The 27788-nt window shown below is 43.4% G+C and overlaps 2 protein-coding genes across 3 annotated transcripts in view; both read left to right on the top strand.

The window, feature by feature from the left end:
* SH3YL1 (SH3 and SYLF domain containing 1) overlaps positions 1-27788 on the top strand; it is a 514925-nt gene that overhangs the window by 444174 nt on the left and 42963 nt on the right. The window lies entirely within an intron of this gene.
* On the top strand, positions 11199-25909 carry ALKAL2 (ALK and LTK ligand 2). 2 transcript variants are annotated; one of them, XM_079970198.1, is made up of 6 exons: positions 11199-11511; positions 13822-14156; positions 21150-21203; positions 21300-21380; positions 24139-24204; positions 25279-25909. In XM_079970198.1, the coding sequence occupies exons 2-5, from the start codon at positions 13886-13888 to the stop codon at positions 24201-24203; spliced, it is 471 nt and encodes a 156-aa protein (XP_079826324.1). In that variant the 5' UTR covers positions 11199-11511; positions 13822-13885; the 3' UTR covers position 24204; positions 25279-25909. The 2 variants fall into 2 exon arrangements, with proteins under 2 accessions (XP_079826324.1, XP_079826325.1); XM_079970199.1 differs by lacking the exon at positions 11199-11511 and having other exon boundaries at positions 13441-14156.

A 27788-nucleotide genomic window follows, 5' to 3' on the forward strand; every position in this document is an offset into this window, starting at 1 on the left:
TGAGAAAGGCTGCTCTACAAGGTTGTGTGTATGTGCTCTAAGTGAACATAGCATCATTCAACTTTTAAAGTCAGAGTCTTAATTGGATGCAGAGAGATGGCATACCAAGAGGTTCCTTTGCTGACCCTACATCAGTCGGGATCCTTTGACATTCACTAGAGTTAGGAGTACAGTCGTGCCTTGGACGTCAAATGGAATCTGTTCCAGAAGTCCGTTCGAGTTCCAAAACATTCAGAAGCCAAGGCACGGCTTCCGATTGGCTGCAGGAAGCTCCTGCAGCCAATCGGAAGCCATGGAAGCTGTGTCGAACGTTCAGGTTCCAAAGAATGTTCGCAATCCGGAACACTCACTTCCGGGTTTGCTGCGTTCAGAAGCCAAAACGTTCAATTCACAAGGCATTCATCAACCAAGGTACGATTGTACTTAAAAAAGAAAAAGAAAATCCATTTAATTCAGCTATCCTGCCACACTGTGAATATAAGGAATGCTTTGCTTCCAAGATACAAGTCCCTACAAAGAACCATACTAATCTAGAGGATGGTGAAATGGAATAAATGTCAGATGAAGAAGCGCAACCTAAAACACCAGTCCTTGTTAGTATTTACATTTCAAGGTTTTCTTCAAATCAAGCTAGTCCCCCCACCATTCCATATCCTATTAGGTGGTCACATATTGTTTTTCTTTTTTCAGCAAATGAGTTGGGACCAGTTTTATATTATCCATATGGTTTTAACCGTGGGATTTTCTTCAACACAGGAAATCTATGTAGCCTGGCAAATTGCCCTGGGAACGGTTGATATGGACTCAGAATTTACAGTACTCATCAGGTGTCCACTTAGGGCATTTCTGTACAATTATAAAAAAAGTGTTTCCTAACTACATTTTATCCTTAGGGTGATCTTGCAAGCGCCAATCGCCTGCCAATAGCACAATATCCTGTCCCCACTTAATGGAAAGGAATGTAACTTTCACTCTGTGTGTCTTTAAAACAGCAGGCTTTTTCTCCCGGGAGAAGGGAGTTCTACAACTGTAGAACAGCCACATTCGTTCGTTCGTTCGTTCGTTCGTTCGTTCATTAGTTTTTAGTCCATTCATTCATTCTTGCTTTACACTGCTAAACTACACAGGACACAGAAATGCATGAATTTGTTTTTGCTCACCAGGACAGTACTGGGATAGGGAAGTGCTGAGCGTATATGTTTTCCGCATGCAAAACAAGTGGAATACACACATGAAAGACAGGAGATTTGTGAGTTAGTCAAATATTTCAAATTTGCAGTTACCTGGCCAGTGATGTAGTGGGCGGGTGAGAATGAAGCAGAAAATATCAATAATGTTCTTTGTTGCTTTGGTCCTATATGTTCCTGTGTTCTGCCTGAGATGCACAGAAATCTGATTTACAAAGTTTCACTGCAACATTTAGCTAACAGAGGTGGTGACACTCTGTGAGGATTCCTCGGGTTTTGGTTCCAATGGTGATTAATGGGATTTTAATCTTCTTGGCATGTGCACCATGTAGGAAAACGGGGGAAAGTGCTCAATATGTTTGGTTACCTTAAGAATTTCTACATCTGTTGGAGTCGTAAATGTTCCCCAGCTGACTTCAGCTCTGGAGGAATTCTCAGTTCTTTGCCCTCGCCAGCAGCTGTTGTTGCAGCAAACATTAGCTTGGGAGTCAAGTGCTCCGTGAGATGAGCCCGACATACAAATATTATTTTACACTTATGCAAAACGAATCCTGCTGGGAACATACCATGCAACTTTGCAGTTGTATAAGGTGGAGTGGCTACACTCATGTCGAATCTGATCTACGAAACTTTATTACTGCCCAAAAATGGAAAACGAGTGATGTCCCAACTAAAGAAGAATGGCAACTTAAGTTGACAGAATATGCACAACTCACATACTTAACATGTAGAATAAGAGAACAAGAAGAACATCTGTTTAAATTAGATTGGAAAAGGTTTATTGAATATATGGGAAATAATTGTGTACAGCTGAAAACACTGGCAGCATTAAGATAAATTCAACAGTGTAAACAAATTTTGATGGATACAATAATGGAATACTGAATGGTACAGTTTTTGTAAAATATGCAGGGATTTATTATATGTAAAATGAACCATGGAAAGGGAAGTCATTGTTATCTTAAGGATATGAGTATTTTAAATTGTAAAACAGAAAATTTAATAAAATTATATACAAAAAAAAATACAAAATTGTATTACTTGTGTCTAACAATGCAATACACATGAGGGAGGGAAGTCATACTGAGATGCACACAAGAATTTTTTACAAAATGAAATTTCAAGGTTGAATTCTACCTCCACAGACGTGGCAGTTCTACAACAGGATGCAGCCTACAACTCTGAAAATTAAGTATTGGTAGCAGTAAAGGTAAAGGTAAAGGGACCCCTGACCATTAGGTCCAGTCACAGACGACTCTGGGGTTGCGGCGCTCATCTCACTTTATTGGCCAAGGGAGCCGGCGTACAGCTTCTGGGTCATGTGGCCAGCATGACTAAGCCACTTCTGGCGAACCAGAGCAGCTCACGGAAATGCCGTTTACCTTCCTGTCGGAGCGGTACCTATTTATCTACTTGCACTTTGACGTGCTTTCGAACTGCTAGGTTGGCAGGAGCAGGGACCGAGCAATGGGAACTCACCCTGTCACGGGGATTCGAACCGCTGACCTTCTGATCGGCAAGTCCTAGGCTCTGTGGTTTAACCCACAGCGCCACCCGCATCCCTATTGGTAGCAGTGGTAGACCTCAAAAGCAAATACCAGGTGCTCCCATATTATAGATATGAGTGGTGGTATTTAATGCTCTGTGAATGGAAGAAGCTTCCCTCCGCAGACCATTCATGGAGTTTTTTTTAAAAAAAACCCAACAACTTAGCACCACCCTTTGTGTTAATTTCTTTTATTTTTATTTTTGCATTTCAAAATCTACTGGGTTGAAACGTCTGCTCATGAAATGGGTTTTCTCTGTCTCTTCCCTTCCCATTCCTGCCCATATCCCCATTTGAAATCCAAGTGTTCAAGGTCGGATCCTCTAGAATAGTATTGCATGTGGCACAGCTTGGTGGGGGAGGGGGAGAGAGGTCAAAAATTGGTGGCTCATCCCTTGTGCAATGATAGGAGTTTTTCCGCTTGTGCAGAGCACTACTGTACTCAAGCCACAGTTGCCCACTTTCTGGAGCCAATGGTGGGAAAGTACAGTGGTACCTCGGGTTACATATGTTTCAGGTTGCATACACTTCAGGTTACAGACTCCGCTAACCTAGAAATAGTACCTAGGGTTAAGAACTTCAGGATGAGAACAGAAGCTTCAAGATGAGAACAGAAATCGTGCTTCCGCGGTGCAGCGGCAGCAGGAGGCCCCATTAGCTAAAGTGGTGCTCCAGGTTAAGAACAGTTTCAGGTTAAGAACGGACCTCCAGAACAAATTAAGTACTTAGCCCGAGGTACCACTGTAGTGTGAAGAATGAGTGAATGAACTGCATTGCATAGACAACAGAAAACAACAGATGTCATCAGTGGAGATATTTTTTAATGGTTAAGTTTTATATTTGACTTGAAATTTGAATTTTTATAATGTACCTCTGTCAGTCCTTTTGAATGATAGATGGATGCATTGATTGGCAAGTCCAGTTGTCCTGTCAGCCAGCTGATATCCATTCAATGAACCAGACAGAATTACCAGCACCTCTTGTCTCAGTCAGTCTGAGAGTTTCACACAGCACTTCTCATTTGCTTGGAGGAAGTATGCTTTTCTGTTTTGGTCTTCAAAATAAAACCTCCTGTTCCATTCTGATGTTTTAGGAAAAGAAGATTCAAAGAAAATATTGTTTGAAGTTCTGTGGGTTTTAAAATAAAAAAGATTTGATCCAATAATACTTTTTTATCATCCACATTCAGGATTGTTGTTAGCAATCTTTTTTCCCAAGCCTAGATGCTGTCTGGATGTTGTTTGCATTGCAATTACACTTAAACAGTCAACTCTGTTCCACAACTGAAGAAAGTTATAGTACTTTCTTTTATTAAATATAGATGGGAATCCTATGTCTGTTTTAATCAGCCAAAACAAGAGTGCAATTGAAGCACTGAGCCTCTTAGCATGAAAATTTCACCAATCTTCCGTGGGAAGACTCAAATGGAGCATGTTTTGTCATTGTTTTTATATAGGCCAACTAAGTCTTCAAGTCAAAACATCTTTACCTTTGAAGCGGTACCCACAGAGTGAATCTATGGCTATCAGGACTATGTTTAGGCAGAGAAAGTTTTATAATTTCAAATGATTACTGTCTTTTTGCTATTGATCTTAGGCACGACCTATCAATGTTAAGCACTTTTATATCCTATTGATTCTTCCAATGTGAGAGCATTTATTCTTGTCTTTAATCAGTGAAACTGAGAAGTCTCCAGTCTTGATGAGATAGATCGGGCCCATTGTTTTGTACCTATATTCCAGTAAAGAACAGAAACTAGAAATAGTTTGGAGTAGTGATGTCAAGAGCTTTTCCCCATAGTTTGGTATCAACTTTGTCTACTTGTGATGTTCAGCTGTACAGTGGTACCTCGGGTTAGGTACTTAATTCGTTCCGGAGGTCCGTACTTAACCTGAAACTGTTCTTAACCTGAAGCACCACTTTAGCTAATGGGGCCTCCCGCTGCTGTCACACCACTGGAGCACAATTTCTGTTCTCATCCTGAAGCAAAGTTCTTAACCTGAGGTACTATTTCTAGGTTAGCGGAGTCTGTAGCCTGAAGCGTATGTAACTTGAAGCGTATGTAACCCGAGGTACCACTGTATTACAAATTAAGTACTATTTCCCTGCATGGGTGTAACCAAGGGTCCCGTCCGTCCGTCCCCCATCAAGTAAAACAATGGAAATACTTAACTGACCAATCACATCAGTGCTGCCCCCCCCCAACAAAAGTCCTGCCCCCCAACAAAGTCACTGCCCCCCCCAAAAAAATCCTGGCTACCCCCATGTTCCCCTGAGTTTCCTTAGCCCAGTTTTCTCTAGCTTCGGAGCAAATTCTGTCATCATTGAGCAGACCAGCTGCTCCAAAGCAGCTGATTTATAGGTAGTGCAAAAGTACTTTAAAGTCTGTCAACCCCCTTCATCAAAACTATTGGTTGCTCTGCAAACTACAAAGACAGCTGCTTTGGAGGTGCATGAGCAGTAGCTCTTGACAAAACTCTCATTGCTGGCTGTGAATTAACTTAGGTAGCCTTTTGTTTGAGGAGTGACTTCTCTATTGTTTATTTATTTTTATTTATTTATTGGCAGGTATGAATGGAATGACGCTTCTACTTTGGGTCCATGCCAGCTTTGCATGTGTTCCTTCAGAAGTCTGTTCAATCCTATTCCTGCAGTAAGCTGTGGGTTGTTTGTTTGTTTTGTTTCTAAACTGTACAAAACTAGTATTTGAATATGTAAATTTTCAGCCTGTTTCGGTACGTCTTCTGAGCGAAGAATTCTACCGCATCATTTGCTGATGTGGGAATTCTGAAGCTTAACATAGGTATCTTGTCTGTGAGGTATGAATTAGGTGGGCTTGCTTTAAAATGGAGGGCACTTTCGTACACGTTACTTAATGGGAGAACTGCATTACAAAATCCAGAGCAGTGCAAATTTTGAAGGGTAGCTGCATTTCAATTTATGTATTATTTCAGAAAGTGCAAATTGGCCCTTTTCCCTCCTTGGCATAATAACAACTTCCCTTGCACTAAACCATCTCTGACAGGCGTTTAACCAGCCTTTCCTCAAAATTTTCCAGAAAAGAAAATATCACAACTTAGCATTTATTTATTTCCTAGCCTAAAGGTGTGTCCACTATATTCAAATGCTGTTGGTACTGTGCATTAGCACAGTAGAGTCAGAAGCAGCATCTACAACAACGAGGTGCCATACTAGTAGTATCTGGAGTTCCTCATAAGCACATTTTTCATATTATTCTAGATGTAAAATATCTAGCCCCTACCAGAGGGACAGATGAAGACTGTGTTTTTCTGTCTCCAATTTCTGTAAGTCCTTTTTTGAAACAAATGAGTTTTGTTCATAAATCGTAGAGTGATCTCTTTCCCACCTACCTAACCCTTTTCCTTTTCTTCTTCAGGTGCATAGATATCTAAAGGACTACATGTTATAAAGCAATTCTTCCTGGCTTGCAGTCACTCAAGATGACTGAAATGCTTTGCTGGGCCTCAATCTAGCTTCCATATGCATGTTGGAATCTTCAAAAAGGTCCTCAGTAAATCTTTAATGCTTACTGGGAGGAAATGTCCTCTGAGATAATTAGGACCCAGATGGTTTAAGGGTTTAAAGTTCAAAAGTAGCATCTTAAATTAGGTCCTGAAATTACTTGGCAGCCAATACAGTTGTCTTACGATAGCTGATGTATAAGAATATCAGGTTGAGTTGATCAAAACCAGTGTGTCCCAAACCTCCACAAGAACATAGAATACACTTATAGGAATCTTGAATGCTTAGCCATTGTCTTTAGACAGACCTAGGCTTACTTCAGCTTCAGTCCTAGATTATGAAGCAACCTCCAATAGTACATGAAACAACATTTTAGCCATCTGTCTGTCTTTCCATCTGCCTGAGGATCCACCATTACCTCCATCATCAACAGACTTGCCAGTAGATGTTTGCCTAGGACTTTAAAAATGTGAAGTCTTCTATAACCATGGTTCAAACTGCCCTTTTACGTGCAGAGAGGCATGCTGGTAAAATCTTTGTGCTTCACTGCAATGATATGTCGCAGACACATCACTTGAACATCACTGAGAGGAGTATAAGATTTGTTGAGGAACTTCCCCAACAGCTGCAAAGCTGAAATTTGGCTCACACATAGTCCAAGAAACCCTGATTAAGCAGTTCTGAAAACACGGCATTTTTACATCTACAGGCTGAAATGCACAACAGTTTTTAGCTCATAATAACAGCCGGCCCTCCAACACGGAGCAAGTCAAGCCATACATGGGGTTGAATGCTGGGCTGCAAGAGTTCCAAAACAGCCTCAGATTGGGAGGAAAGAAATTTGCAGTGGCAGGCAGGAATGCAAGTCTGAAAACAGGACAACCCATACATGTCATATAATGCAACAGTGTGACACTTCCCCCTTCACTTGCTTTAACAATCTTGGCACTGGGAGAGAAATAATTCCCAGAGAGAGCCAGGAATATATCTCAACTTGCAGAACACAAGCTGTGTGCCTCCATCGTACAGACAGATGACACAAAACAGGGAAATACCCACATGTGTTTGTTTGAAATAGACATGTAGTCCTGATTTCATTGTATAGCTCAGAATGAGTTTTTATGTATACTTGGATCTAACAATGTGTACGATCTGTCAATTTGCTAGCTTGGAAAGGCCATCGCTAACAGGCTGCAAAGTTCCCCCCAAAGTGTGTGGCTCTCGAAAACAATGGCTAAGAGCAGGGGTCAGCAAGGTTTACCTCGCCTGGACCAGTTCACTCCAGTGGAGATCCCTCTGGGGGCTGGATTGTGATTTCTAGCATCTGCATCTATGCAGATGCGATTTCCGGCACAGTGGAAGCAAGTTCCTGTGCCGTGCTGTGCCGGTTTAGTGCAGTGCGCAGGGGCTCGCCGAACAGGCGGTTCAGTTCGGGGGCGGCTCGGGGGCCAGTTAAATGACCCCCGTGGGCCCCTTGTGGCCCATGGGCCTTAGGTTGCTGACCCCTGGCTAAGAGCAACAAATCTCTACTGGTTCTTTAAACTTTTGCACAAGATTGAGCACATGAGTTAGGAATTTAAGCCTAGCAGTGGGTTCAGCAGCTTGCTGTTTCCTAAAGGGAGGCACTGTATATTTCCTTTTCTTTCCTGATGGTTTCCTTTTTTCTTGCTCGTCTCAGCCAATGCTGCCATTGCTGGACTTCAGCAGCAGCAGCACCACTGTGGGCTGCCGCTCTCCTCACCTGGACAGGGTGCTTCTAAATATCTTGTCCTTTGCACCTGAAACATTATTTGCATTGGTAAGTACTTGATTATTTACCTAAGTCAACCAGAGTGCATCTTGATTATCTCTACTGCTTCTTCCCCCTCCCTATCCATTTCACGCAGGTTGGGAAAGGGTCACATCGTCTGATCCAACTTTCTATTTACTTTATTAGCAGAAAAGGGAGAGGTTTATATACACACAATTAGAGCAAATAGAGTTGTTCCGCTGGATCCTGTTTCAGTAGCATTTAGTCACATATTATATTGCCTAGGAGGCACCTTAAAGGAAATCTTTTTTTTCCCTGTAGGAAAATTAATGGATTTCATGGAGACAGGGGTTGTTGTTTTTTTTACAACAAACATACAAACACAACCATTGTTCTTTATTATTAATCATAATAATATGTTTTTGAGCACAAAACACTTTAACATTCCTTTATGTCCATGGGAGGGTGTGTGGAATACCTGCTAGTCCCATTTTACAGGTGGCAAAATGAGCATGGAAGCAAATGAAATAATTAGGAGAATCTGGTGAGTCCACATTGAGGTGGCATTGCTTTTTTCATTTCATTGAAGAACTGTAATCCTGTGTGAATGTTTGACTGTACAGGAGAATAGACCATTCATGTAAGCAGTTTTTTAAAACATGCTTGCCACTGTCTAATAGTTCCAAGTGACTGTAAGCTACTTCTGAGCAAGTCACCTGTTCAGATTCAAAACTAGTACTTGATTTGACATCCACTTCGCACCTTGAGTGTACACCATATGTAGCCATGATTTACATGATCACATTTAAAGGACCCATGTATGTCTGTACACGCACACATAGCAATGACTGTACTTGCCCAATACAAACTACAGCTGATATGAAATAAGACTAGGCTTGGGAAGAGCCAGGTTCAAACTCTACTCAGCCATAATTTTGTAGGGTTCTTGTGAAGGTAAAAATGGGGGGAGGGAGTTACATATTCCATACCCTTTAGCTAGCTTAATTCTCTTGTAATCAAGTCAATAAACAAGCCTTTTCATGCTGTTTCATTCTGTTTACGTTTGTGTTTTATGGTGCGCTGTGCAAACGGTTGCTTTTTAAAACTGTCTTAAAATTTTGTGGTGTTTTAAATTTCAACTTTTAAAACTGGGTTTTCTATTGGTATCCTATGCCATGACTGCTGCTTTGCGAGATTCTCCTAAAAAGTAGAGTATAAATAAATGCTCGTGAGAGAAGTGAAGATTTTCATATACTGTACCGTAGTTTAGTCAGTATGTGTCCCAAGCTATGAGGTGCTAGTTTTCTCAGGTCTTGCGTCTGTGGTGCCATTGTGCCAAAGCATTGGGCCTGAACCATTATATATTATTACTACTACTACTATTACAAAGGTCCATATAATAAAAGCTATGGTTTTCCCAGTAGTGATGTACGGAAGTGAAAGCTGGACCATAAAAAAGGCTGACCGCTGAAGAATTGATGCTTTTGAATTATGGTGCTGGAGGAGACTCTTGAGAGTCCCATGGACTGCAAGAAGATCAAACCTATCCATTCTTAAGGAAATCAGCCCTGAGTGCTCACTGGAAGGACAAATCGTGATGCTAAGGCTCCAATACTTTGGCCACCTCATGAGAAGAGAAGACTCCCTGGAAAAGACCCTGATGCTGGGAAAGATGGAGAGCACAAGGAGAAGGGGACAACAGAGGACGAGATGGTTGGACAGTGTTCTCGAAGCTACCAGCATGAGTTTGACCAAACTGCGGGAGGCAGTGGAAGACAGGAGTGCCTGGCGTGCTCTGGTCCATGGGGTCACGAAGAGTCAGACATGACTAAACAACTAAACAACAACTACTACTACTATTACTATTCATGAAATTTCTACGCCACCCTTCATCCAAAGATAGTGCATAATTTTTTAGAAAAGAAAATGTGTGTCAGGTTTCAAAGTCCTTTAAGCTCTTCTTTTTACCATTAGGTTGTGTGGACAGGTGTGTGGGTCAAGGACAAGATGACATAATTGGGAGCCTGAGGCAAAAAATAATAATAACCATCCAAATGGTACCCTGCAGAGGCAGGTGGCCAATACCAATGAAGGAATTGCTGTCTTCTAATAGTACCCTATTGTCTGAGGGTGGCCTGCTGTGATTTGAAGGCACTCTGCAAATGCTCTGAAGCAGTTTGGTTGATTATTACTTCACTTGTTTCTGGATTATTGTCTTATGTTTCCAACTGATTGCAGCCACTGAACACAACTGCTGGGGTTTGTACGCTGCCAACTTCCTGCCCTGCTGGTGGGCTTCCCAGAACCAAGCCCAGTCTGGCCTGTCACTTCTGAAGACAGGCCAGCAGGGTCCCTTGGTGGCAGGGGTGCCAACCTGAATAAAATTTTGGGGTGGGGGTGGGGAGGGCAGGTAAGCCCCACCCCACATAATCGATCCATGACACTTTGCACAAACGCCATTGAAATGGCAACGCCCATCAACTGGGGAGTAGGCGGTGGCCCCCTCAAATATTTTTTGGGGGGGCTGCAGGGACCTCTGCCCCTAGGAGTTGGCTCCTCTGCTTGGGAGAATCCAGTCAGAACTGTCTCCTGCGACATTATAAGTGGCAAAGGCTCTCTCCGCGTGGGGTCCTCGTCCCTTCCGTCGGCTGTGAGGGTCCCCCAGCCGCACAGCCGCCCGCCTTACAGCTCCTGCCACAAGTAGGGAGGGGGGGAAGGAAGGAAGGAAGGAAGGAAGGGAAAGTCTCTCTTCTTCTCTCCGACGAGTGGGAACGGCATCGATCTTCTCGCTCCGGAAGATTAGATAATGTAAACCAAACCCGGCTCCTCGTCTTCGCACCCCGCCCTTTCCCGCCCCACCGAACGCCAAGCGCGCCAGGCCGGGGCGAGCGGCCAAGCCCACGAGCCGCTGCTGGTAATCCGCCCCCCCCCTCAGCTGGCGGGCAGTGATGCCAGAGAGATGCAGCCCGCCGGGCGGGCCGAGACGAGAAGTGCGCGAGGGAGGCTGCGCGCCCCGAGGAAACGGCGGGAAGCGAGCGAGCGAGCGAGCGGGCCGGGGTGGGGGTGGGTGGTTGGGAAGGGGGGCGAAATGAATATTTCAGGCGGAGTTTCTAATTAAAGAAACTCGGGCTGCTGAGCCCCCCCCCCCTTTCCTTCCTCCCTCCCCCCCCCCCCTTGAGCCGGGACTGCTCGTTTTACGTCTGCGGGGAGGCAGCATAAGAAGGGACCGGGGCGGGGGAGCCGTGAGGGGAGAACTTCAGTGGCTGCGAGGCGACTCGAGGGGCTGCAGAGCGGGACTTGGGGGAGAGCCGGCCGTCCACCCACTTGCAAGTCGATACCGTCTGAGGCGGCGGCGGCGGCGGCGGCCACCTCACGGATACCCTATATAAGCCTCTATAAAAGCGCGGACATGGAGTAGGTGGCGGGAGAGCGGACGGCGTGCGCGCCGGGGAAAGGAGACAGAGCGCGGCGAGAGAAGCGAGGCTCCGGCCCGCGAGGGAGGGAGCCCCGTCACACACACCGCCTCAAAGGGCGAACGGAGGCAGGTAATGCTCCCGAGAGCTCAAGGAGCAGGATCCGCGGCGCGCCTCTGGCCAAATTCAGCCGCTCTCTGGCCAGAGGCGGCGGCGGTGGCGTACTTGCGCTCGGGCACCTCCGGAAGGTGTCGCTCGACTGGCTCGACTCGCCTGCCCGGCCAGCCGATTCACTTGATGAGCGGCGAGTGAAGCGAGGGGAGGGAGCCCGAGGCACCAAGCCGCCGCCCGGCAAGGAGGAGGGTCAAGCTGAGAGGGCTGTGGCACCGGCGCCCTGCTCGCCCCGTTTGCCTCCCGAGTCTTTCTCGCGGGTGGGGAAGGGAGGAGGAAGAGGAGAAGCCGAGCGCAGCAGCCGCGCTTGGAACCGAGAGAAAGTCCTAGCCAAAGTTAAAGCGCTTCGTTGAAATCGCCTTGATTTCAACGGGTGGAATCTCGGCTCTTCTCTTCGCGAAATCGACGGGGCACAGAAGTGCAGAGACAGCTCTGGCTGGACCGAGCCGCCTTTTTCGAATGAATGGGTCGCTCTCAGCCAGCCAGCTGTTCCTACCTCTCTCTCGCTCTCTCCACGCCGGACTTGCTTAGCCTGGTGCCTCCCAGATGCGCTGGCTGCGGAGAGTCGCAGACCTCAGACATCTGGGAGGCTCCAGGCTAGCGAAGGCTGCTCTTCCTCGAGCATCCGCCAGCCACGTGGAGGAGGAGGAGGAAGGCGCGCCGGACAAGGAAGGACCGAAGGGGCAGGCGCTTCCCAGACCCGCCGATGTGCCTGCGTGGGGTTTGGCGTCCGTGGAGAGAGGGGGTTTAGACTGGGTCGAGGCTGGGGGACCTGCGGCCCTCCGGATGTTGCTCCTATTAGCCCCAGCTAAGGGATGATGGGTCGAGGGTTCAGCAACATCTGGAGGACCACAAGTTCCCACTCTGCTGGTCCAAAGCACCTGAGCCTGCGCTCGTCTCTTTGGATTCTCTGTGTATGCCCTCGGATGTAAACATGTAACCACTTGATACATTACTTGCCGAGCGAAGAGGGGAAACCCCGCCACATTTCCTCATCAGATTACAAATTAGGGGGAGCAAAAAAGCGGCCAAGTTCTTCTCGGATCAAGGCAGCCTGCTGGCTAGCCAAGCGCTTAGGGAGCGAGTAGACTTGAAAGACAGCGTCACTTGCGCGCCCCCCACCCCCTTGCAGAATGCCGTGAAAGCTTGCCAAACTTTTCCAGGCAAGACTCTATTTACCTGCCTGGCATTTTGCACTAGCTTCTTGCGTTCCCCCTCCCTCCGGCTGCCTCTCCTTACGCAAAATCAGGTTTCCAGGTTTCCAAAAGGAAAAGAGGAGGGGGAAAGGGGGGCGCGGAATCCCTCAGGTCCTTTGCTTCTCCTAGAGTTTGCTTTTCATATAAAGCCATGCCGATCTCCAATAGGAAGCTGCTGAGTTGGGAGAGGCGGGTTGCCTTTGGTGCGAGGCGGGCGGCCCCAGTTGCTGGACTTCATCTTTCATCACGCCCTCACCATTGGACATGCTGTCTGTGACTGACTGATGGGAGTTGGAATCCGACAGCATCTCGAGGGTCCTCATCCCTGGTGTAAAGGCTCCGGAGTAAAGTGCCACCACTCGGTGGCACTGCCTCTGGCTGAGAAGCATTGATTCCCACTCTTGGGGCTTCCCAGTTAAGCGAGAGGAGTGAGTAAGCCCTTCCCTTCGTGCAAGGCTCCCTCGCGTGCCAAACAAGCAAGGAGGAGTTTCATCGCTGGCGCTCAGGTCCTGCTTTGGAAGCCGTGTCTTCTGCCAAACTGATCTGAATACTCCAGAAAGCAGCTCCTCTGCAAATAAATCTCTCCTAGCCCTCTGCTGCTTGTGGACTCAATGAGGGATAGGGTTACGCTTCTTCCTTGTTTTCGAAGCGAAAAGTTTATTGATTGATTGATCTCCAGGTCCCACCCACTGCTTTTAAAACCAAAACAAAACCCCAACACCATGTGTTAAAAGTATTCGATATCCATCTTCCTGTCCTAAGCAAGCGCTCTTTAACTCCGTGGCACCAAGAGCAAGGGCAGTGAGTTCGGTATCAAGCGAGTGAGACGCGAATGCCGCTGGGGAATTCAATTGCCTTCTTCTTGCTACTAGATCCTACTTGGCTAAAGAGCAGAGAGAGCTGCCAGCTGAGGATCTGGGTCCTCCCCCTCTTTTAAGTAAAAAAGAGAGGGAGAGAAGGCAGAGGTTAGAAATCTGGGCACTCTCAACTTGAAGGGAGAATAATTGCTTTAACTTGCCACTCACTGTTCGCGTTGATGTGACACCTGGCAGTGACACTTATCTCCTCTCCACAGCTGGTTTCAGGGAGTGGACTCGGAAAGTGGCTCCATCTATCCCTCGTTTGATCTCGGAAGCGCCATGGGCAGATTCCTGAGATCCCCTGCGTTGGTGGGGCTGGTGCTGGCGATGCTGTCAGCGGGACATTGCGAAGAGAGACCCGAATCTAGCGCAGGGCTGAAGGAAAGGCAGAACCTCTTAAACCTGATCATGGAGATCATTCAGGAACTGAAAAAATACCACCTGGAGGAGGACGAGGAGAACGGGGTTCAGTACAAACAAGACTATCTTTTGGACCGGAGAAGGGAAGTAGTACCCGATTATGGATCTTACTCAGAAGAACAGAGAGTTGGTAAGTCAACTAATACCACATTGTGTTAGAGAAGACGCTGCAACCTGTTACGTTCATTTTTCTTTTTGCGTTAAACTTTACAAAACGGAGGGCTCGGTCATCAAGCTGCTAGTTTGCATCTGAGAAATCTCGGAGGTGGGGGGAGGCTTGCAAATTGCTCGTCCTTAGTTGTGCAGCGGATTCCTCAATAACCGCTCTGAAGGCAAACGCCAGACTAGCAAAAGCTCCCCTCGCGCTGAACGCGGAATAACCATGCTATGCCCTCCTTCAGAGATCGATGGCGCTGAAGAGCAAATTAATAGGTTGAAATCCGAGAATCATCATCTAAAGGAGATCTCTTTGCGATGTGTGTGCTCTGAGGCTCGCTAACAGTTCCTTGTCTGTTACTCTAGTCTAGTCAATTGCAAATCTGAAACTTTCCGAAGTTTCTTTTTAAAAGTTTTCCATAGTTCGAGGGTTCCCGCCCCAATAGAGTGGTTTGCATCAGTATAAGGCAACTTCGTGTGCAAATCTACATTTGATTACTGCTAGTCACTCGGATATCTCCCACAGGTTTTCTGCTTCTTTAAAGTTTCTTTTTTTCTAGATTTTATCTTGAAGGTTAAGCAAATTTAAATTGCATTGATTTTAATAGATGAGTGAAGTAATTATACAGTTCTCTATAAGGGGCCTGAAAAGCACAGGACTGTAACAATATACTGAGGATGAGAAATTTACAACGAAGCAGGAAAAATATAATTACAAACGCAAACTATTGTATTGAAGAATGTTCTAAACAGTTGGCTGCAGGCGAGTTTTTGGTTGACACCTGGAAACCTCCCTTAGCAACTAAATTGCATTGGTTGAATGAATATTTTTCAGTTTCTCATGTGGAATGTTTTTTTTTTTTGAAGTTATCTGAGGAAGATCTTTGAAGCAGGTCTGCTATCAGCTGTTTAGAGCAGTCTTCAGGACAAAAATGTTTGAGCTATGCTCTGTGGGTTAAAGCCTCAGCGCCTAGGACTTGCCGATCGAAAGGTCGGCGGTTCGAATCCCTGCGGCGGGGTGCGCTCCCACTGCTCGGTCCCAGCGCCTGCCAACCTAGCAGTTCGAAAGCACCTCCGGGTGCAAGTAGATAAATAGGGACCGCTTACCAGCGGGAAGGTAAACGGCGTTTCCGTGTGCGGCTCTGGCTCGCCAGATGCAGCTTTGTCACGCTGGCCACGTGACCCGGAAGTGTCTCCGGACAGTGCTGGCCCCCGGCCTCTTGAGATGGGCGCACAACCCCAGAGTCTGTCAAGACTGGCAAGTACGGGCAGGGGGACCTTTACCTTTACCTTTTACCTATTGTCTGCAAGCTTCGGGGAAAGGAACACTTTGCAACTGGAATGATGTTTTGTCACTTTCTGTAAACTTCTTATTAAGGCTACTTGTAGTCATACCTTGAAAGAGTAGCATGGCAGGTTTTTCGGCTGCAGTGCAAGCTGTACTCCACTCCTCATGCTTTATCAACCAGAAAACAACCTCCAGCTTGCAAGCACCCTTCCCTGGCTTTGAGACAGCCAACTTTTTTTTTTTTAGTCCCCTCTAGGTATCCAACTTGTTTATTTGCTGTGGTTGTACATTGTTTAAAACTGAAATCTGCTCAGATAGGGGAGATAGCTTTGTGACTGGCACAAGGGCAAACCAATCAGCATTGCACATAGTCCAGCCCTTAAGAGGGAGGTGCTTCATGACTGATACAAGGGCCAGCCCATCAGTGCTGTCCAAAACTGATTTCAGCTCCAAACCAGAGCAGCAGCTATCCCGCCCCAATTCTCCAAACAAGGCTGTGTATATACATAAGGTATGCAGAAAATGTGGCAGCATACTCATTGCTGAAATGTAAGCAGTTCTCTCTTTTTCCTGCTACTCTTCAGAAATCATTGGGGTTTGATAGTGCTTGTACTGGCTGGGTTTGTCTCTGTTATGTATTGAGAAATGCTATAATTATATTTCTATGCCTGTGTTTTTGACACCATAAACATGTTTCTGGAAAGAAGCCTTACCAATGGCAAATTTTCAGTTTAAGAACTGTCTGTTTCCTGGACCAGAAATCAGAACTAGTTGCAGACTAAAAAATTAGCCAATTTTAGTCGTGCTTATATCACTGGCAGTGGCGTAGCGTGGGGGGTGCAGGGGGGGTCGGCCGCACCGGGCGCAACATCTGGGGGTTAGGGTTAGGGGGCGCAAATCCACGGGTTAGGGGGCACAAATCCATGGGTTAGGGGGCGCAAATTATTTGCCTTGCCCCGGGTGCTGACAACCCACGCTACGCCACTGATCACTGGAACTTTAATTCTTTAAAATCATACTATTTGGCTTAACTGGCCATTAGTTACTCTGAAACAGCATTTCTTTGTTGGGGTTTAATTCTGCTGTAAATTATTTCAGAAATTTGGCTTTAGACAATTAGACTACAATTCTGTGTGTACTTTCCTGGGGGTAAGCGCCACTGAATTCACAGGATTGCATTGTCAAATCTTACGTATAATAATAAAAGATTTGCAGACTACACTTGCAAGTCCCTTGAAAATGGGAATTTAGGCTTATCATAAATACTTGCCAATTAGAGCAAATATAGTTGATCTGCTGGATCCTGTTTGAGTAGTACTTAATCACATATTATATTGCTTAGGAGGCACCTTAGAGGAATGGGGAAGATTTAGACCACACCCCATGGGTGGCACTGAATTGCCATCCATCTGCAAGTAAATGGCTATAAAGCACAACAGGAAAAGAAAAGGGAAGATTCCAAAAGGCTGAAAAAAGTTATGTACTGAAAAACACCCAAAGTTCTGATGCATCTAGAACTTGGGAGGTTTTCCTTGAAAGAGTAATTGTTGTTGACAAAGTGAGAGTTCCTACAGAGAGTTCTCACTAAACACAGTACTCAAGTACACCATTGCTATTGAGCAGTGGGCGCTAAAATTTTCAGAAAGTGAAATTTCACTTGCAAGGGTTCCACATGCCTGTGTAGATTCAATCTATTTGTAGTTAGTCTAATAAGATGCAGATCCTCCCTCCCGCTCCTGTCAGCCACTATAATATGCTAATATCAGCTAATGTTTAATAAGATTTGCATCCAGATCTAAACAAGCTCATTTCAAAGTAAATTATCAAAGTAATAAGGTTGCTTGGGATTGCAGCTTTGGGTTGTATACAATACTGTGCATTCTCTGACTTAAAATGCTGAATTACTTTATAAATTTCCACAATTTTGCACAATATATGTGCAATATACACAATTCAGCTAGTCACAGGGAAAGCAAGGAACTTTGCAAGACCCTGAAATCTAGGTCAGGTACCAGGCTTGGGTGACCCAACGGTGCTGTTGATGGACAGCCATGGTGCTGATGCAGATTCCCTGTCTTGTGCTCCGATTGGGTTCTTCTGGCACCAATTGGCCCACCCCTATGGGCTTACCCAACAGCACCAACACTCTTACTTGGGGAGCAAAAGTGGCTACTAGTTTGAATTTGTGCCTGGTGGTCACCATTTAAAATTCCCTACACTGCAACACTCCAGAGCACCTGGCAAATTCTGCACCGTTGCATTATGAGAAATATAAAATCGCAGCTGCCCAGTACTGATCAGAATCAAAAAAATGCCCACCTCTCCTAGGAAACCCACCATCACCAATGCAATCGCTTAAGTGGCATTGACACTAATCGGTGACACATACTGCATGAGGTCCAGGCAAGGTAAACATCAGCACCACTGGTCTCTCCCAGAGTGTATAAGCCCCAGTATCTGCCCAAGTGTGCTGGATGTTGACTCGTTAATTGAATCTGTTAGTTGAATCCGGCCTATTATGTAGAAGAAGCCTGTAAAATTATAGAATTTGTTGTTTATTGTGCTGGATAAAGGTCAGAGTGTTGGTCTCTCTGCTACATGGAAAACACCCCTTCGCACAGTAAACTGGCACATTAAGAACAATCATCTAAATTTCTCCCTGTACAAGATTTTATTTTTTGTTTGTCATGCAGGCGGATGAATGGTTTTAAATATATATATAAAGAGAGGAGCACTCAAAAATATGATTCCAGCTGCAGTTTGAAATCATAGAATCCATCACAGTCTGCATCAACCTTCCCTAACATGGTGCTATTCATGTTTTGGACAACTTTCATGAGGAATGTGTTAGAAACAGATTTCACACTGAAAACCTGCTTAACTAACGGCTCGAGCTTGATGTAGAACCACTGTGCAGCACATAACTGGAGCACAGCAGCTGAAGTAGAACCTGTTCTAATCAAAATAAAACAGTGCTGAAGCAACTTGCCAACTTCTGAAAGGCTTTTCCCCAGCAGTCTCGCTATCATTGCAAGGAACTACTATCCAGAACTCTACCTATCAATCATCTAATGCCTGAGTGTCCCCTGAGGGACTTTTGAAAGAAACATCTAAGCATTTAATGTTGCGCATGACATAATTAGGTCAAATATTATAAGGTCAATTCAACTGAGCTTGATATGCTTAGAAGTACTGTAAATAAATGGTGAATTTCGAGAATGTCTAAAACTTACCAGTGAATCAGATCTGGTTGGAAGTAGTTCTGACTTTAAATGCAATAAAGAGGTCCCAGGGGAATTCAAAGGCCACTTAGGCATTCATTTATGGTAAAAAAGGGACAAGTGTAGCATTTCATGTGCAATCAACACGGATGTCTTAATGTAAGTAACAAAAAGCAATAAAATGTGACAGTAAATCAAGGAGACAGCCACAAGGAGCTAAAGAGGATTTCAACGAACTAGTTGCATTCCCCTCCATTTAATACAGTATGTGGGAAAGCAAACCACATGAGTAAGACGCAAGTAGATTATGTTGTCCTCCCTTACAATACTGTGGTTACATTTCCTGAAAATATGCTCCTATTCAGTCAGTTTCTCAGACCGTGCTTGATGAACATTTGTCTGTCCTGGATAACAAAATGCAATTATTTCAGAAGAATTGAGCTTAGGAACTACTGTATTTTTTGCACCATAACACTCACTTCTTTCCTCCTAGAAAGTAAAGGGAAATGTCTGTGCGTGTTATGGAGCGAATGCCTGCGGGTGGCGGGGGGGATCTGCTGCAGTCGTGAGCAGAGGATCCATGGTTCCCCTTCCTTCCCTCCTCCGTGGTTACAAAGCATGGATCCTCAGGATTTTTGCACTGGGCTACTCCAAACTCACTGTCAGATCACATGTCTGTGGCCACAGCATGAACCACAAAAATCATATATCCACTATTTCGTTTAGAATATTTTTTTTCTTGTTTTCCTCCTCTAAAAACTACGTGTGTGTTATGGTCTGGTGCGTGTTATAGAGCGAAAAATACGGTAAATAGGACACTACAGATTCTGTTATGCCAAACTCCAGGTTCTTCATTATGGGTGTCTATAGTTCTGTATAAGTACGTGTACTGTCATACCTTGGATTACAGATGCTTCAGGTTGTGTGTTTTCGGGTTGTGCACTGCGCCAAACCCGGAAGTACTGGAATGGGTTACTTCCGGGTTTCGGGGCTCGCGCATGCACAGAAGCCCCAAATTGCGACCTGTGCATGCGCAGACGCAGCGCTGCAGGTTGCGAACGCGCCTCCCGCACAGATCACGTTCGCAACCCAAACATCTACTGTATGTGTAAAACCATATAATGCAAAATTCTTCGTTAACATGAACATGGAGCAACAGCTGGTCTCTGACATGTCAGCAGATTTGCATGTTTTACTGACACTCCCATTAATCATCACATACCCAAGCAGTGGCACCTGTGTTTCAACAGCTCAACTCAGATGCACAAACATGGCACTGTCTGAATGTCTAGGAAGGTGACTTGGAAACTACTAGTCCAGAATGTGGCAGCTAGACTGATGACTGGGAGTGGCTGCCAGGATCATATCACACTGCTTCTAAAGGATCTTCATTGGCTCCCAGTATGTTTCCGAGCACAATTCCAAGTGTTGGTGCAGACCTTTGAAGCCCTACATGGTCTCAGCCCTGTACACCTGAGGGAGCGTCTCCACTCCCGCTGTCTAGCTCCGAGGACCTTCTGGCGGTTCCCTCACTGCGAGAATGAAGTTACAGGGAACCAGGCGGAAGGCCTTCTCAGTAGTGGCACCCGCCCTGTGGAACTCCCTCCTGTCAGATGTCAAACAGATAAACAACTATATGGTTTTTTAGAACACATCTGAAGGCAGCCCTTTATAGGGAAGTTTTAAATATTTGGTGTTTTTTTGTGTTTTTATATTCTGCTGCCCAGAGTGGCTTGGGCAACCCAGTGAAATGGGTAGAAGAATAATAATGATAAAGATAATGATAATATTAGGTGTTATGCAAACTAACAAAAGATGTTCATGGACTTGGAATTTCAAAATGTAGGGCACATTCATATTATTCAGTTAAGCTGTCCTGTTTCCTCCGCCAGTTACATCAGAAGAGCTAAGCCAGGAGCAGCTAGAAGAGCCATGGCATTCTTTCTTGTGAAGAAAGAGATGGGCAGCCAGAGTGGAATCCAATGTACCACTAAATCTCTTAAAACTTGTAGATACAAGAGCTGCCTAGAAGTGAGAAACATTTACATTTGGAGTAGGACAGAAGCTGACTGCTTTTGCTCAAACCAGTTTAACATCCAGTTTGCTCAAACCAGTTTAACATCCCACTTGATTTCAATGGCACTTGCTTCCCAGAATTGTGAACAAAATTAAATTCAATCCCAGCTGTCTTTACTCAAAATGTTACTGATTTCAGTGGGTGTTCAATGCTATAAACACTTGCTTAGGTGTATCTAGGTGGGTTGTGTGTTTTTTTAGAACATGAGAATTTTAGAACATGAGAATTTTACAAAGGGCAAATAATGAGCCTACAATTGGTTTTTAAGATCCATGAAAATGCCATTGCCTTTTTCAACCAGTTTAACATCTTAAAATTAGCTAGAAGCTAAATGAACATGAATGACGACTCTGTTACAATGTCCTTCATTCCTTTTAACAGAAATAGTTCCTAGAGATCTGAGAATGAAAGACAAGTTTTTAAACCATTTAACAGGTAAGCAGAATTTATCATTCTATCATGGTACTTTTGTCTGTAATTATCCTCTTACGCTACTAATTCAACTGATCCACTGCTTCTTTTCTCCCCCAGGTCATCTTTATTTTGGTCCAAAATGCACTAAACACTTTCATAGACTTTACCATCATACAAGAGACTGCACCATTCCTGCATGTAAGTGTTATCACCCAAGAATCCATTGCCAGACATTTAATTTAGTTGCATTCAATAAAGAGCTGTCTTCCAATGCAATTATTATTCGGTTTATTTAAGGAGTTTGTGGAATTACAGTAATTAAACAGACTGCTGTATAATGAGACTCAAATGTAAATATTCAGGGATGTACTCAACTCGCTTTTACTCAAGAGTATATGCACTGAAGTAATGGACATAAGCTAGTCATGGTTATTAATTTCAATGGGTTTGTTGAAGACAACCAGCAGTACCTATAAGTGTGAACTATGAGTTTCATCTTAAATTTCCTAAGCATAGGGCAACATCCAGCATCATGTGAGCAGACGTCTCCCTACAGATCTGCTTCATAGGGTCTTCCAACCACCCAGAACAGATGTTGGGAGTTTGCAGGTGGGAGAACCCATTCTGTCAAGAGCAGTCATTCTGCTGGCAGACAGACACTGTTGGATTTCACCCACAGAGTTGCAACCCATGGGACAATATTTTAAGTGCTCTTGCTGTGACTCCTCCAAGAGGTCTCATGGCTTTAACTATCAACTTAAAATGTACTTTCCGCAGGCAGTTCAAATTTGTATGCCAATTATCTGTCAACTCCTTTGCCTTTGGTTTGCAATATAGTAACTTGGAACTTAATAGTACATCAGATAACAGACATTAAAGAATAAAATCTGGGTTTGCAACACTGGGATATATATATATAGAGAGAGAGAGAGAGAGAGAGAGAGAGAGAGAGATGCATAAGCAGTTAAGAAGTTGTTTAACTGGCAGAAGTCACAGCTGACACCAATGTCACACTTATTAAAATGATGCATTTCCTTACATTCCGGGGATTGCCCAAAGCCAAAATCGCATATAGTCAAAACACACTGGGTTCAATGGTGGGTGGCATTGCCAAAGTCATTTCACCAAGAACCCTGGCCCCTTTTTATTTTTCGTCATGCATGTGAAGCTGAATGTGCACAAGTTAAATGCCTGTAAATTGCAGGCTTACTGTACACCCATAATCCAAGAGCCTAAGAATGATAACTATGACTCTTAACTATTGCATTTGAGTTTCCCCCCCTAACCTATGCACACCATTTTGCGGGGGGGGGGGGAATAGTAATGAGGCAACACTAATTGAACAGTTCCCATCCAGCTGGTTTTACCGTTGCACATCACTGCTTGGGCTGCTGACTAGTTTCTCAACAGATAGTCCTCTCAACAGATAGCTGATAGATTATATTAGTGTGATATAGGGAGGAGTACTTAATGGTGCATCTTTAATGTCTGTTCCCCCAGTAGCCTTAGCCTGACTTGACAGCCATTTAAATACCTTGACTCACATTTTGATTGTTTATTCTTGGCAACTGTGCATAAAAAAAAAACTACTTGCATGTGCAAGTCAGACACATGTCATTTGCTGTATTAGAGAAAATTACTAATTCTACTGCCAATCATAGAAGAATTAATTCCCTTACTAGATTAACTGTGTTTTTGTAGTATCCAAAAACCATAACAGCAGGGCTTTTACACACACATTAATGTTTTGGCCTTCAAAGTAGGTTGCAGAACGATTTAAGTCAAATGTGAAGGCTCACAAAATAGTTTCTTTTCAGGCTGTAGTTCACATAAAATTGATTACCTGAATGAATTTTGCAGGTATACATCTTTCATGAGCTTTCATGAGCTTAGTAGTTTGATAAGCAGCCTAAAAATTTGATCCTTGTCATTAGATTTTACAAAGTCTAGAGGTTTCACAAATTGCTCACCTTCAGACAGTAATATGAACAGGCCTTTTCTCTGCACATGCAGTCTCTGTATGCAAGCCTCTAATTAACCAGTTTTCCATTTCATACTTTGGAACAAGTCATGATATTAAGCCATGGTTTGAAGCTGAGATAATATCCTAGCTCAGATGAAATGAGAAACTACAGTTAACTGAAGACTTTCTGATTTGCTTGCTTACATCAGAAATGGGGGAGCAAAGGGCCCGTATGCATAGATCAAATCCTTGCTCATATCTTGATTTATTAACCTAGAGATATGATTATCTTACTGTGGCCATTTCATTGTCCCATATTCAAGCTTTCCACCAAGTGTACATGTCATATGAGCTGGGACCAATCCTGACTGATGTATATACAGTAGCAGATACAAGTTGGCAATATTCACATTATTACATTTTTGTACACACAACTAAAATGTAATCTGTGGCTCAAATAAAGGGCAAGAAATTCAAACTGAAGATGAACAGTGCTCTAATTTTTATCCCCTTCGAGTTTTCAGCTTCAGATTATTATCAGTCTTTGCTAGTTCATTGTTAGTAGAAAATGAGAATTTTCATTTTATGGAATGAACACCACAATTTTATTTGCTATCCTGCATACCTAAGCTGTCCAGACATGCATTGCAGCTATTTCTCCTGTGCATGTTCATAGCCATGGGAGCTAGCTGTTTACATGTGCACGTCCGTTTCTTCTTGAGAGGTGCTTTCTTCCAGGCCAGTCTGCATAGCATTATACATGCAAAAGCAGAGAAAATCCCTTTAAAAACTAAAAAAATCTCATTTATACAGCCAGATTTCTAAGCAAAGAATTCAAACTTATAACTTAAAAATAAATGGTTTCAAAATGAATTGCAACATGCTTGCAGTTCCTTGTATAACCTTACGATAATAAACTTTTTTTTTTATAAAAAAAACACCTCAAGTTATGCCGGGTTGTTTGTTAACTTCTATTTATGATCTTTTCACTAGACTATAAAAGATGTGCCAGGCTTCTTACTCGGTTGGCAGTAAGTCCAATGTGCACGGAAGGATAAGGTAAGCTTTTTGAAAGGACCAATTGCACACTGCCTGTATATGCATAGCAACATCACCATTGTGGACTTGATACAATTAATGAGCATTGCGCAATAGCTCTTTGGAGAAGGTATTCCCCTTTCAGAGAGAATGACACAACGCCCTTCACTCGGCAAAATACCAGCCATAAATAAAAGGATACCCCCTACCGGAAAGCAGCATAAAGACTCTCAGACATCAAGGGTGAATTCATAGCTGTATGCAGTTAGCAGATAGTGAAACAAAGCACATCCAGGCACAGCTTATTTTCAGGGGCTGAGTCAGCATCTATGTATTGACACTGGGTCTCTATTTAAAGTTACAGGTTGATTATGCCATATTTGAATGCAGCTTAAAAATATACATGTAGGAGTGATTAATGTATCTATGATACAGTTATAATGTAGTTGATGCATGAACAAACACGTTATGTGCATTCAGCTGAATCTGTATCCAAAACTGCACATTTCTATTTCACTGAAATACCAACTTAACAACAGTAAGCAATATCAGGAATCAAAACCTATTCATTTCTCTTGGAATCAACACTGAGATTGAGATCCTTTTCAGCCCTTGTGAATAAAACATTGTAGAACAAAACAAACTGTACTTTGGGGTGAAGCTCAATATTCTTCATACTTTACTTGACTTTTCTTACTTTTTATGATAAAGCCATTTATATATATATATATATATATATATATATACACACACACACACACACACATATATATATATATATATATATGTTGTAGTCAGCCGAGTTTGGGGGTGCCTGTCATATAGGAATGATTGCCACAAGTAGGGAAATCAGTGTATTTAAGAAGAAGTAAAAATATATTGTTGCCCTTGGAGTAGCCAAGAACTGCTGCTCATGAACTGTGAAGGCTTTAGCTCACTTACCTAAATCCCCATCCCTTGACAGCAAATGGTAACCGACCCAGAGTTTTAGTATGCCAGATTGTGCAGCAAAAACAAAAGTGAAATATTTTGCTCTCTTGAAAACCGAGAAACTAATATTTTGTGGTGGGCGGTGTTGTCTTATCTTTGCTTCAGATGTTACTACTATCAAGGGAAAAAGCTATTATCAAGAACCAAGAGAAGTGCCTTGGAAACCCACAGGGAAATTGAACTTACCATCTTTGTAACATATTCCATTGTGAACAAGAGATTTATTTTTGCAAGTTGATAGACTACTTCCCATAAAATCTTTAAAACATGTGTTTTCTATTCTGTCACCACTGTTTACAGATAGACATTTTTTTTCTGGTAGTTTTTCTACCATAACAATTTAAAATGTTTCATACTTTAAGGCCACCCTATATCAGAAGTGTTGCATTGCCAAAAAATTCAGTGAATTATCAACCTCCCAAGTAAGAACATGTTTCATTTAGAGACGTCATGGGACACTTTCAAGGAAGCCTTCCTGTGGAGAAGGTTGCCTTTCTTGCTTATGGAATTGAAAGTGTTTGGTTACAAATGTTTCATAAATCTGTTATGGTGTACTCTTACTGAGTACAAACTGCATGCCATGTGGAAGAGACAAACATGTTTTAAGTAAAACTTGGATTCTGCATCCACTAAAATGCCATCTGTTTCCTGTACAATAGAGGTATGAACATTCCAGCTAAATGTGCAATATGTAAATACTGTAAATAACATACATAATAAAGTGTTGGGTTTATAACTTGGCTCTTCATCATCATTATTCTTCTTCCTACTTGTAGTAGGGAAAGAACTGCACTAGACAAAGACATCAAATTCCTTTTCAAAGTGGGGATGTTTTGTGTGATGAGAGATGGAACATGCCCCAAGGTGGGCTTCATGTGGGCTAACAGCATCCTTGCAAACAGTTCATTCAGAAGGGTAACCCACCCATGACTCTACTTGCCTGTGCAACCACCTTTTCCATCCTGCCAAGTCACCATCACCAGGGCTTATTAAAATAGCCATCTCTATCCAATTCAATACTGTAGCTATATTTAATGGAAGCATGGTAATTGTTGCTCTTGCCCCTCCTCTCTAAGTGTTGCCTTGGGGTCCCGTCAATATGAAACATTCATTTCCATATACTTGCAACACCTGAAGGTTTTTCCTTTAAATGGGAGTTTGAAAGCAACCACGGAAAAGTGTTCCGTGTGTATCAGGATCGGAGATTCAGATGGCCACTTGTATTTCACGCAGGCTTTTTTTTTAAAAAAAAAAACACCAACACATAGTGTACTCAAAGTAATTAGCTACATTATGAAACTAAGGCAATGAAAACATTGCAAGGATCAATACAGCTAAGCTGATCTTTTCCCTATTTTATTTGCTCTTGTATTTTCAAGTCAAGTAGTATGACAGTTAACTTTAGTGCGGCTGTAAACTTTACAGGAATAAAACTTAGCATTTTTATTAAAACAAAAATATATTCCTAGCAGCACTTGAGCATAGCCTATTAAAATAAATTATAGCTATTTGCCTCTGAATTTCCTATGACATTTTAAATCAATAGCTATGGAGTTTTGCACGCAATGGAATTCAACTAGGTGCATTTTAAATCCAGCAGGGTTGTTATTTGGGGAAATGGGAAAGGTACCCAAAATATGGATCTAATCTCGAAGAACACTATTCCTGCTTTAAAGAAAAAAATGTAAAAATTGTCCAGTAGCTACTGGACAATTTTTTAATTTATTTCGACTGCGCCAGACCAACACGGCTACCTACCTGAATCTAGATTCTTTAAAGAAAGTTTGCCCTCAACACTAAGTAAACGTGTAGTATTATCTAGTAGCACCATTAAACCTCCCTGCCCATGCTAGTCCTTAACCAGGAACACAACATGCCAGTCCAGCAGCACCAACAGGAAGTTGATTCATGCTGCTCCAATATCTACTAGCCCACTTCAAAGTTTGAGGCATGCAGGCTATACAAGCTCAGCTTCCCTTTGAAGTCTCAGGACCTGCAGAACCTCAAGGACCGCCTCTTCCCATATAAACCAACCTGGACTCTGCATTCATCATCTGAGGCCCTTCTTGCTGTGCCTTCTCCACACGAGGTCCAGAGGGTGGCAACATGAAAACTGGCTTTTTCTGCAGTGGTTCCCAATTTGTGGAATGATCTCCCCAGGGAGTTTTGTCTGGCACCTTCTTTATAAGTGCCAGGCGAAAAACGTTCCTCTTCAATCAGGCTTTTGGCTGTTTTAATATTCCACAGCCTTTTAAATGTGTCTGGGGGGGGGTATTGTTTTGCTGTTTTTAACTATTTATTTGCGTTTTAATCTCACGAACAGCCCTGAAATCTTATGATGGCGGGTGGTATATAAATCTAATAAATAAGATAAACTAATAAATAAATATTGCAAATGTGCTTGGGACATGAGAAGCAGTAGGCGAGAGGGGAAATGTTAATGTCTTAATGTGTACACACAGTGCAAAATACTTCAATAACCACTGTTTATAGCAACACTCAGCCAAAGGAATTATTGTGACAACTTCCTATTTTCTGGTCTGCAGCTTGTATTTATTAATTCTGCTAAGTAGGAAGATAAAGATCTTGGCAAACATTTTTTATAATTGGCTGTT

Source organism: Podarcis cretensis (genome assembly GCF_951804945.1).
Source record: "Podarcis cretensis genome assembly, chromosome: 3".
Lineage (NCBI taxonomy): Eukaryota > Metazoa > Chordata > Lepidosauria > Squamata > Lacertidae > Podarcis > Podarcis cretensis.

Bases quoted from the DNA above. Each gene is read 5' to 3' on its own strand.
- ALKAL2 (XM_079970198.1), top strand. From the start codon at position 13,886: ATGGGCAGATTCCTGAGATCCCCTGCGTTGGTGGGGCTGGTGCTGGCG. The intron at 14,157-21,149 runs GTAAGTCAACTA...TCCTTTTAACAG, and splicing joins CTCAGAAGAACAGAGAGTTG to AAATAGTTCCTAGAGATCTG. The intron at 21,381-24,138 runs GTAAGTGTTATC...TCTTTTCACTAG, and splicing joins AGACTGCACCATTCCTGCAT to ACTATAAAAGATGTGCCAGG.